Raw genomic sequence first — 12685 nt, forward strand, 5'->3', positions numbered from 1 at the left:
CTTGCTAGGCCACATGACCCTTCGTATCGGGCTGGGAACAAGTTGTTTTTTTTGTCAATGATCATGAAGATTGTAGAATCTCAATCAGATCCTTATTAGCAACTTTTTAAACAACCAATCATGTAGAGTGGAAAGTGATAAATGAGCATACATTACTCACTGTTCTTTATAATTGTTTTCCATGATAGCCAGTACTTTATCTCCCATTGGACTTTCATAAATAATAATAATAATCTTTATTTATATAGCGCCAACATATTCCTGGTGCAATGATAGAATTTTAGGAATTCACCTTTTTCAATAAAGCAATGTTGAGCATTTTGCAACACAAGTTACAGCCTGGTTTTTACATTCTTCACCATTGCTGTATGCTTTTCCTTTGTCAAGTATATGGTACAATTTCGAATGACACTCAAGTGGAAGACTTTATAGGCCCCATCTATAAGAACAAATGCAGTCAATTGCCCCAGATTCTAAATCCATGAGGCCCTATGGGTTCTTGCCGAAAATAAAGGTCTTAGTGGTAGGTAAATGTTATATTTTCATGTATTTAACATGCTGCACATCCATTTCTTAGTATTTTTGCAGCATCAACTGCTTTAACTGTAGAAAGTGACACTTTATGGCACATAGCTGCTTATAATTGCATCAGAATGGGAACAGCTTATAATATATAGCATCATTCTCCTGTATGGGCACTAAAGCACGAACAATTGCATTGTACTTTACAATATGTGTGTGTGTGTTTTTTTTAACTACTTGTTCTGAACAGCCAGAAAGACATATAGGCATAGACATTTTTATTTTGATGAGACACTACTGGTAGAACCATGTATTTGGCCTGATCTTTGGCATTCTTTCTGCTATCCTATAACTTGCCCAGTATAGGTGCTTGATTTCCTAGTGCATTTAAATGGGTCAGTGGCCAACTGGCCATTCAAAAACAATCAAGTAAGAAAAAAAATGGCATCATACAATGTAAAACCTATGTAAACCGCTGAAATGGATTGAAAATAATTTGGACAGCTCTAGTTCTACACACACAGCACAGCAAGGACATCTACAGTACAGTTTGTTAACATGATGTGTTTGGGCTTCTCAATGAGATTTGGGGTATTTTATTCCATTTTTTTTTCAGGGAATACAGAAAAAATTGTATCCACGATGGCTTTTGTTTCCATTTACATCAACACTTGGTTTCTTGTGTCCGGCAGTCGAAGTCCCACCAGACCACCACATACAAGCACAGCTGAGGCCAGAAGAATAGGTATGGCTTTAGTGATTCCTACAAGTGAACCGAATATTAAGTTTCCAAGCACTGCTGCTGCTTTACAAAGTGCATTCAAGAAGCCAAAACCTGTGGACCTGCAATTATAAACATATTGTAAGATAAGGCAGATTGTAGAACTGTATACATACATAAAGGAAAGAAGACCCCATATAAAATATCACACTTTTTCTCTCTAAGCCCAGTTTAAAATGAGAGTATTGTTACCTATGGGTAATACCGATCTATAAAACGAACGTGTTATAGATGACATTGCCACCCTATGTTATCAGCATTTGATCTGTATTGGTCTCTGTATTTGCTGTCATTGGTTTTATTTTCTACTGGGCAAATATGGATTTGTATTTGCCCAATAGAAAATACCACCGATGAATGCAAATACAGAGTCAAAAACAGACAAAAATAGGTCATGCTGTGTTTAGTGAATAGCTGCATAGTTACATTAGCTCCGTATTACAATCTGCAAAACAGGGACTAAATAAGGAGTTAAAAAACGCTCATCTGAAAGCAGCCTACTTACAGATACCAGCCCACATGCAACTGACCCTCTACCACCTCCGGTCTCGAATACAAGACTTTTCTCATGCTTCTCCTCTTTTCTGGAACTCCCTCCAGTATTCATCCAACATTTTCAATCCTCCAATCCTTCAAATACTCACCGAAAACTTTCATTTTCCAATAAATGTATAACTTGCATGTACATTTATCCCTAGCATCCCTAACTGGTATTCCAAAACTGCCTTCATTAACATATCTAGAGCTGCTTACTCAAATCTTTGACTTCTTATTTCCTTTTGATTGCAAACTTCAATGACTGGGGAAGCTGTAATTGTTACAACATGTTAACCCAATATTGTGCTATTTAAAGTGCTAGACAAGAAGATGGTGATATACACACACACACACAGTATGTCAGTAAGCAAATTATAATAATGAAAGAGCAGCTGGTATTTTGGGCAAACACTTGTAGCTCCTGGGTCCCACAATAAAGCATGGAGGAAGAAGTGTGATGGTGTGTGGGTGCTTTGCTGGTGTCATTGTTGGTGATTTATTCAAAATTCAAGACACACTTTACCAGCATGGCTACCAGAAGCATTCTGCAGTGACATGCCATCCCATCTAGTTTGCACTTAATGGGACCATCACTTGTTTTTCAACAGGATGATGATCTCAAACACGCCTCCAGGCTACAGAAAGACTACTTGACCAAGGAGGAGAGTGATGGAGTGCTACATGAGATGACATGGCCTCCACAATCACTCGGCCTGAACCCAACTGAGATGGATTGGGATAAGTTGGACCACAGTGAAGGAAAAGCAGCCAACAAGTGCTCAGCACCTCTGGGAACTTCTGGTCACCATTCCAGGTGACCTCATGAGGCTGATTAAGGGAATGCCAAGAGTGTATAAAGCTGTCATCAAAGAGGGCTAGTTTGAAGAATCTAAAATATAAAACATGTTACGTTTGCCACTTTTTAAAATTTACTACTTAATCTCATATGTGCTCCTTCATAGTTTTCATGTCTTCAATATGAATCTACAAAAAATATGAATAAAAAATAAGAAAAGAATGGAATGAAAAGGTGTGTTCAAACTTTTGACTGGTAGTGTATATCTTCCAAATCTGCTGATTTTGGAAGGACCAGCTCACCGTCTCATGTGCAAAGGGTCTTCCCGATTCTACCCCATGTTAAAGGAAATAAGGATCGGACAATTAGATTTCAACTTGCCCAATCCATTTGTTCTTAGGGAAGTGTTCATGTGTATGGGCAAGAATGAGGGGGTAGCTGTCAGCTGAATGCTATCTAAAGTGTATGGAAAGGCTAGACTTCTCCTAACCTCAAATCTAAAAAAATCTGCCAAATAAAATAAGTATGAAGCCAATTACTTTGATAGATTGTCAGATATAATTTTGGCTGGCCTGTTTGTGTGTTGTTTAGAAAGACTATATGTAAATTAAACCAATTATGCTAGCCAATAATTAAATAATCTATCAGGATTGAAGAAACCAATCACTCATAACAAAACACCAGCTGCTTTTTCAAAATTGAATAAAGGAGAAAATTAAAACACAACCTCCAGGGCTGTCAATCTCGTTCTTCACTGCTTACAAGAGTAATTTAACCAAAATGAGCAACACATCAACAAAATCGAAGACTTTGCTTTGATGGCCATAACTGCAGCTTGACTAATGAGATTATAGTTGAAGGCGTGAGCTTGTCTTGTCCATGTCCTTACCTCTTGTCTGTCGGGTACAGCTCCACAGTCACTACATCCAGAGAATTCCAAGCCGAAATGGTAAGACCATTGTAAACGCACAACATCCCAACCATCATGGACTCACTGGTACCAAACCATAGGAAAAAACAGCTAATGCCAGAGAGCACCATAGATCCTCCTAATGGAAATACAACAGAAAAACTAGATGGCTAAAACTGGCACACTAAAATCTAAAATTTAGTATCTAATCATGAGAGAACCCTCTTAAAGTAAAATTGGATTAAAACAAATCATATAATAAAAGAGGATCTGTCATGTCCTCATGTCAGTGGGGCCAGCTGCATAGCTTTGCAGCTGCAACCCGTCTTACGCCAATGGACCTGTTTTTCCCTCTATTCCCTGATAAAGACTCTTCTAAGTTTATGTGTAAATATGTCAGGTGGGTGGTTCCTACCACTCATTGTCAAATAAGTCTGACATCACCCATTGGCAGTGAGCAGTGTGGATGCCCACCTGACACATTTCTAGATAGGTGGTCAGATGGGGGGCTGGTAACAGGCGTAGTGTCCCTATCGGGGAACTAATGGAGTGGCCTTCTGGACATACCTTTGGTCAGATTTGCTGCTCGAAATGAACTTTATTACGAAATCTGAACTTGAACTCAAACTGGTTTTCGAACTCACGGACGAGCAGAACCAGGCTACAAATATGAAGATGCTTTGCTGAGGCAGTGGGTCGGCCGTAGGCCTTATGCCAACACCAGGGCAGACTAAAATGTACGCTTGGTGCAGTGGCACACCCCCAATAGCCTGTTCGATATTATCTAAGCTCAATTTTCAGAAAACCTCTTCTGATTGCTCTGACTTGCACCACCTGACCTCCCACAGGAAGATGCACATGGGAAGACTAAAATGATATGCCCAGTCACCTGATTCCACCTGTCTAATCAGCTGGCTCTACACTTTTGTGCAGTAGCACAAAAAGATTGTTAAGGTTATATTGCATTTGGTTATATTTTGCTGCATTGGGAGAGTAAAAGAGGTGAGTATATTGTCATTTATTTTACAGCATTAAAGAGGGCATACTGATGGGGCATGAGGGGCATGGTTACTGATAGGGGCATAAAGCTGTATTATTATTGATTAGGGCATACAAGGGAGCAATTTTACTGTGTGGTGCCTAATTACTATCTGGGGCACTATACTTGGGGAAAATGTGTAGAGGTGTGAAAAACTTAAAGAGTCTGCTGGACAAGTAAGAAACCAAAGACATCTGTATGTCAACTTCTGCAGAGACAAGTTGTGGCTGAGAGAAGTAGTCATGGTGGTATAGGCCAGATGGAGAACAAAAGGGAAAGTGAATGACTTTAGTCAGGGATGGTATCACCTGTGAATCATTGCATATAACAGTACTGTAATCATTTCTACAGTCTGCAGAGCGCCTTATTTACCAATATATGGTCACTGTATATGGGTAATATTGTTCTTTGCATAATGTTTTTTTCCAGTAGCAGTATGGCGGTATTAGTCACTATGTGGTCGTAATATGTGATCATGGTGTGGCAGTATTATTTGGTCCTGATATAGTGTTACATATTATTGATAATGTTGGTCTTGGTATAGTGGGTTTTGTTTACTAACACTTTGCAGGTATTATGGGTGGTAATAATATTTGCACCTTGTATATATGGTAAGCAACATTATTTTGGGGTGTGGTCTAGTGTAACATATCAGTGCTTAGCTATTTGTTACACAATACCTAAGCCTGTAAATGTAGGGCCACACTTAGTGGCATAGTTTTTTAAGTATGACCTAACAGGAAAGTATGTCCTTACATGAATTGTTGCACAACATTTACATGGGACTAATAAATGTTCATATTTTGGGATGGAGGGACATTCAACATTTTGCTATGGTACTCAGCCCTTTTTAGTTATTCTCCTGTGTGCACCCTCTTAAAGCCAAGCCAATAGCAAGTGAGCATGTAGAATTCACCATTTCCTATTGGTATTGCTTTCATCATCTAATAATACTGCTCTACTTCCAGAATTATTCAGTTAAACAAACAATCTAGCATAAGAAATTTTAATATTACTTACTTATCTTGAAATATTGCAGTTTTCACATCAGTCATTGAGCCTTCAAAAGGATGCCTTAAAGGATTACACAAACCTGGTTGCTTTTTTCCTAAAACAGTACCAGACCTATCAGCAGATTGTGTTGCATGTCAGACTCATGTACTTCAATGAAACAGAGCTATAATGCCAAACACAACCCATGGACAGGTGTGGTGCTTTTTTGGAAGTAAACTGACATGTTTTTCTTATCCCATCCAACCCCTTAATACCAATTACATCTAGGAACAGGTTTTTCAATCCTGGGATATTCATCAATTGATAATGATGTCCTGAATGCCGACGGAGCACCTCTTCTTAGTGACGGGGCTTGAATACCCTGCCTCCAGCAAGGGATTGCTCTGGTTCAGGAGCACTGCCTAAGCCAATCAAAGCTGGTGTTCGAAGAACCAATCACAGCCATTCATTGAATGACATCATTGAATGGCTGTGATTGGTTCATCGAGCGCCGATTTTGATTAGCTAAAGCGATGCTCCTGAACCAATTAGAGCAATCGCTTGCAGGAGGCGGGGTATTCAAGCCCCGTCACTAGGAAGAGATGCTCTTTCTGCATTGAGATCTACACGGAAGCCTGCAGGAACGCCATAGTCCCAGCGGGAGCAACCCGAGCGGCAACTGCTAGGTAAGTATAAGACACCCCTGAAAATAATGCCCTGTGCCTCTTTTGGGGCAACAAATAATATAAGACAGGGTCTTATTTTCGGGAAAACACGGTAGATACATACATACATATGAGATAGATAGATATTTAACAATAGAATATTTGACAGAAAATCTAACATACCCAGCATTGTTAATCTGCCAATTTTGTCCATCAAAAGAGCCGAGACAATGTTTCCTGGAAGGACAGCAAGTGTTCCCAAGAAATTCACGAAGTAGATCCAGTAGGCACTGTAGTCGTCATCAAATGTGATCTGACATCCCACCTTTTGATCGTGAAATGTGCAGTTTATCAACTCACTATCTGTGAACTTGTATTGCTCAAGGTCTGTTGAAACAAAAGCATATCCTATCACTTGTATTGACGTGTATATATAGTATGACTGAAAAAAGACACATTTCCATCAAGTTTAATCAGGACAAGGGAAAGGTTGTGGATAAAGGGAAGGGAGAGGGGTTAAACTTTGTTTCCCTTTTCAATTTTGGGGTAAGGCAAAACACAGAAATAAATAACGAGACACTTTTCCTTTTATGTTTCCTTGTGGCACCAGACTTTCCCAGGCTTTTGGGGAGGTGGGCAGGCTAATCCCCACTTATATCCCTATCAAGGCTCCCTACATAGGCTCTCCTATCTCCCCTCCCTGGCCGTAGCTCTGGCCGGCAGAGAGGGAGCATTTCCACACAGTGCACTAGCACTGTGCAGACTGGCGCTATCTGCTGACCCTGCTCCCCTTGCACCTCCCGGCTGGGTACTAGAATGGAGGACGGCAAGGCTTGAACTTGCAGCCATCAGCCAGTGGTTATAAACAACTGATAGTAAGAGGAATCGGGGCACCACTACCCCTTTACACAAGAGCAATCTGTTTTTAACGCATTTAACCCTTTCCAATCGTCTGTCTGACGTCTGAAGACATTATGATTTAAGGCTGTACAGCTCTGATGTTGGAAGACATCCGTTGGGGTTCTCCTACTGTGTATTGCCAGCCTCTCTGCTGTCAGAGCCTATCCAACGTACCACCTCATGCAGTACTGGCTTTAGCCAGCAGATAGCACTGTTGTATAACGGCAGAAAAAGAGTACGCCCCGTAGGAAAACCAGGATACAAATTGGATTGGAAAGGGTTAACCATGGGAACCATAAAAAGAAAAATTAAGAGGACAAGAAAGTGCAGAGACTATAAATTTTTTTACGCGTATAAAAGATGGATGCAAAACGTATGTAAATTGTATGTGAAAATTACAAGAAAAATTGGACCGATTTTTCTATTCCGAACAAAAGATTGTTTTGCTGCTGCAGCCCCATTGAAAACAATGGAATGAAGGCAACCCCTGCAGCAATGATTTTCGGGGTGGGGGGCTTCAAATATAAGGCATGAATTCAATGAATGGCTGAGCGCTGCTTCTGATTGGCTGTGCGCTGAGACCAATCACAGGCAGCACTTAGCTGTCCTTCAAGGAATGGCTGAGTGCTGCTTCTGATTGGTCAAAGCGCTCAGCTAATCAGTGGCAGCGCTTTCTGGAGGCGGGGATTTTTCAATCCCCGGCCACCAGAATACAGATGAAGACTGACAGCGCTTCTGGGTAAGTTATTATTATTTTTTTTAACAGCTAGGGATGATGTTTGGGGTATGGCTTATATTTCAAGCCACCCCCCGAAAATCATCACTGCAGGGGTTGCCTGCATCCCATTGCTTTCAATGGGACGGTAGCAGCGCCAGTTAAAAGCAATGGGATAGCATTGCAGTCATCTGCCACAGCTGTAACAGCTGTGGCAGGGGATTCTTTCATCCCCACGGGGAGTCCCATCATCACTGAACACTGTGACAGTGCTTTTACAGTGTTCAGTAATGAGGGGACCTTCGTGGAGCAGCTGCGCTTCTCCAAACACAGCTTCTCCCATAGCATGGAGCTTCGGTCACGCATATTTTGCACATCTGTGGAGTGCATTTTTTTTTGCGCAAAAAAAAAGTGCTCGTCTGACTGAGGCCTTAATCTGCAAGCAAATCTGCACCAAAACATGTGGTCATGCTCCTGCAGAAGTTGTTGCAGAAAATCCCCCATGTGTAAACATATCTTTATACTTTCCCAGTTTATCTACACTTCACAAATCTGCTTTTGGACTAAAACAATATAAAACACGATACACATAACATTGATTTATACATTGTGTTAAGAGACTTTCTGTCCCAGCACTGTTGTTCTTCTGCTGCCCACCAGGTGTCACTGTTCTCATACTCTCCAAGAGAGAAATATTACTGCAGTAATAAAGACTTTCAGGAAGACTTTTAAAACAGATTTTGTTTAGCAGAAAACTTCTTCTATGTACATGTCCTTAGATAACCACTGATAAAATCTATAAGACAGGCAGCAGAGTGCCTCTATGACTTGTACTATTGCTTTATTGCCATGACATCCTAAGCTTGACAAAATCTGCATAAAGTTTCTGTGTTCTCCTAAGTTTGCATTTGTTTCCTCGGGGTGCGCACTCCAGAAATATATACCGGTAAGTAATTGACTGTGGTGTGGGAGTATGCTGGCAAGAGGTTTTTAAAGGGGTGTTTTTGAGCATGTTGGTGCCATGTTAGAAATGGCAAATGCCCTGTCCCATAACTTCATCCAGAATGTCAAGAAGTTTACAGATGATAAGTAGTCATAGTTAAAACCAATTATTACTGAGCATTTTGAATAATAATTCACATGTATTGTAATACTCTGCCAAAAGGAAAATATGCAGCATATACACCACATGCGAATACTCCTAAATACGTGATTTCCAGACAATAGGTCAATCAGGTTTTTACCAGACGTCCATTCCATTTTTTTTCACATGACTACACGCTATGGAGAACTGTAGGAACAGACCCTCATGCCAGCGTGGCATAGCCTAATAACCATCCACGTATTTCTTTAGAACTACTTACACTACTTTGCATGTCTTGCAGGGTATTTTAATTTTCTATTCCCAGCTGACCCTTTAAGCTTTATTCAGACAGGTAAGTGCAGGTTGCATCTTACAATCTCAAGCACAACTCGAATTAGATATCCATTTAGGTGCCATCCTATCTGCAAAGACGTGATATGCATCGCCTAATGGGGTGAGTGGCTGCACATGAGTCTGCACTGAACCTAGCTCCCTCATATTACAATCTGGCTGTCTGCACGCTACTAGGGTATATGGTGATTGGGCCTGCCCTGCATTATCAGGTGGTGCTTATTTGGCTTCTTTTTCTATGAGTTTGTCTTTTCCTTTTTTTCTGTCACCTCTGATTTTATTCGATCTGCAAAGACAGTGCACTTTGCATGTCCTATTCAGGTTTGTGTTAAAAATCGCTGGTGTGTATAGTCATAGTCGCTGTAATAGGTCTGAATGCTATCTGTGAAATACATGGAATGCACATCTCCTATAGTTACACCCCTGGGGTGCAGTCCTGAAACTGCAATGTGGCTGCAACCCTGCCAACCCGCATCAGGCAATGGCTGCACAGTGTTGTTGGTAAGATTGTGCGCCCATTGGCTGTCGCACTTTGGAAAGTTTTCGGCTGCATGCAATTACCAACTTTATTGGACGATTATCTTACTATTCATACTAAATGCTCAATATATTATTCCTGCTGCAGAACTAAATTCCTGCCTCCTACATACTGTATAAACTAGAATACATTATCACTACATTAACATTGGATCTAGCTAAGAAACGTTATCAATCGTAAACATCATTCCTCGTCTCAGAGGAGTTTGCAGTCTAATTTCCATCTCAGGCACAATCACACCCATTAGAGACAATTTCATCAGAAACAGCCTGTATGCTTTGCAGTAAGGAGGGGGATATAAATACCTAGAGGAAACCATCCAACATCCAAATAATAGAAAAATTCCATGCAGATATTACTCTGGCCCAACTCCAGCCCATAGCCCCAATGACACTGCATATAAGGCACACTAATGTAATACCGTACTTACAAACTAATCTACAACAGCATAGCAAATATATAATACACCTGCAGTGTGTGTTGGTGTGTCGCATAGATTCCAGGATACAAAGCGAAAGGCGGAGTTACAAAAATAACAATATTTATTGTAATCAAGAAACTGTAAACGAAAAGGGTTATGCAAGAGTTATTAATTCCTCAGTAAACAATACACATCAGCAATAGAGCAATTAAGACTTCAGCATAACCATTTAAACCAATAATTGCAGATTGCTGGACAGTTCATAAATAACTATAAAACTTACCGCAACTAGCGGATGTGTTGTAAACTCTCAAAGCAATTATCAAAAAGTCCCAGGCTTGGGTGCATTAAAGTATCAGTTGTTTTCACTAAGTATTCGGGCTGTGAATTTACCAGTGTCTCACAGAACAGTATTGAGGCTGACCTCACTTACGATCCGTTGCACAAGAGCTTCTCGCTGGTTGGTTCCGGTTACCATGTGGGTGCTCTGGGGGCACCTGCGTGGATGATCCGCAAGTTAAGCCACCCATAGGGAACCATGGTTGTCCGCAAATGAAATAAAGCATGCAGATTTGATTTGTGGACCTTTTAGTCCAGCAAAAAAATTACAGCATGCTCCATTTCAGTGCTGATCCCGCATGGATGGCTTCCATTGAAGTCAATGGAAGCCATCGGATCCGCGGCCCATCCGCAATGCAATTGCAGACAAGCCGCAGATTCCGCGGGAAAGCAGTAGTCCAAAAAAAGTGCTGCGCATGCGTGCCGGTGTGCAAGCTGGTGCTTCTGCACACATCCGCAGACCAGGAAATAGAAGATCCGTACAGCACGCAGAAGACCGGATAGGTAACGCAGTGTCCTTGGCTGCGTGCATGGTCGGATTCTGCTGTGGGCTCTCACTGGTGGAATCCGATCCGCCCGTGGACATGAGGCCTTACGCTTAGTAGGAAATTACTTCCATATTCCTAAGACATGGAATATGGAATATGAGGGAAGGGAATTAGATTGGGAGCTGCACTGCAGACATGGTGGCGCTGTATAAATGATAGGCAATAAATATATTGACTGTATCCTCACCTGTATTTACAAAATGTGATTGTATGAAAGTGCAGTTTCTAAAGTAGGTGTTCAGCGACGTCACGTCCTCAAAATGACATCTCTCAAACAGCGAATCTTGAAATACTACAGCCTTGAACTTCATTGAAGTGAACCTGTGAAATAAAATGTTGCATTTGGCTTAGCAGGAAATAAAAGTTGAATAAGCAAATAAGACACAAAAGAAGATCCGAAAATTAAAAGTGGTGCCTGTGTTCACCTTGTCTGTAGTGTATGAAGCAGGTAGAGAACGTCCAGTACTACACTATGCTGACATCAAGAAGGCGGTTTCTGACTTCCACTTTCTCTATAGTTGCAAGAAAAAGTAAGTGAAACCTTTGGAATTACCTGGATTTCTCCATTGATTAGTAATAATATGTTCAGGTGTGCCTCTTGCCTGTCATTGCAGAAGTTCTCTTATGAGTTTTATGTCGGGATTCCCTCGGTGATTTCTGTTACTGCAATAGTAAGTAAATCTGGCCATGTCCTTAGCTCAGTCTGTTTGGATCCATTTGCATTCATCTGGTTGTTGGTGTGTGCATGCATGAAGTTTGCAATGTATCCGTTGTTTGAGTCATGGTACGTCTGTTTCCCCACTCTGCAAGAATGCAATGAGCTGTAATTGGGATCAGCTTGGGTTTACAGTGGCTATGAAGTCTGACTCCCATCTGGCTATGTTACAAGTGAAAGTAATGGTAGTTGTAGTTCGTGGTGCCAATTTGTAGGATACCAGAGTTAAGGGCAGCAATGTACTCTGATTCCCACCTGGTCATGCTATCAATAGAGATGACAGTGTTAGCAGCCCCTGTCCATGGAGGGCGGTGTAGTGTAGCCAAGTACAGATGCTCCTAGAGGAAAGGAGTTCCAGGAGATGAGGGTAGCGGTGAAATAGTTGAACTTATGTTTATTCAGAGATTTCAAGACAAAACAAAAACCTCCAAATATAGTCCTATTCTCCTTTACATCCCAAACTTTGGTGACTGGAGATACCGCCCCTGCCCTCAGTACAATGAGTCATATCTAGCACCTTTTTCCTCAGATTTTAGGGAATTAACAGTCTCTGTCTTTTCCTTGTTATTTTTGTTTCTTTTTTCTAGCTTTCTCTTTCAGCTACACCTCTTCTTTACCACTGCACTATTTATTTCAGAACTCTGTTACTGACTTACTTCTAACAACCCTCAGATTGGTCAGATCTGTCGCTCTAGTCTGCCCTGAACTATGCCTTAATTGTCATTTAAACACAACGATTGTCGCTCAAAATTCGCTCAAAAGCAGTCTGTTGAGCAATAATCGTTGTGTCTACACAAGCGGCCATCGCGTAGTTTTCGTTAACGATTTGCT

The 12685-nt window shown here is 41.0% G+C and overlaps 1 protein-coding gene across 1 annotated transcript in view; it reads right to left on the reverse strand.

Moving 5' to 3' along the window:
* Positions 1–549: 549 nt before the first annotated feature.
* The window catches only part of SV2C (synaptic vesicle glycoprotein 2C), a 143563-nt gene continuing 131427 nt past the window's right edge, over positions 550–12685 (reverse strand). Inside the window, exons 9-12 of the mRNA XM_066601887.1 lie at positions 11327–11460; positions 6427–6630; positions 3526–3685; positions 550–1365 (exon numbers count right to left, since the gene is read on the reverse strand). Coding sequence (XP_066457984.1) covers positions 1182–1365; positions 3526–3685; positions 6427–6630; positions 11327–11460 — 682 coding nt within the window. The 3' untranslated portion in view covers positions 550–1181. The remainder of the gene's footprint in view (positions 1366–3525; positions 3686–6426; positions 6631–11326; positions 11461–12685) is intronic.

Source organism: Eleutherodactylus coqui, chromosome 5 (assembly GCF_035609145.1).
Source record: "Eleutherodactylus coqui strain aEleCoq1 chromosome 5, aEleCoq1.hap1, whole genome shotgun sequence".
Taxonomy (NCBI): Eukaryota; Metazoa; Chordata; class Amphibia; order Anura; family Eleutherodactylidae; genus Eleutherodactylus; species Eleutherodactylus coqui.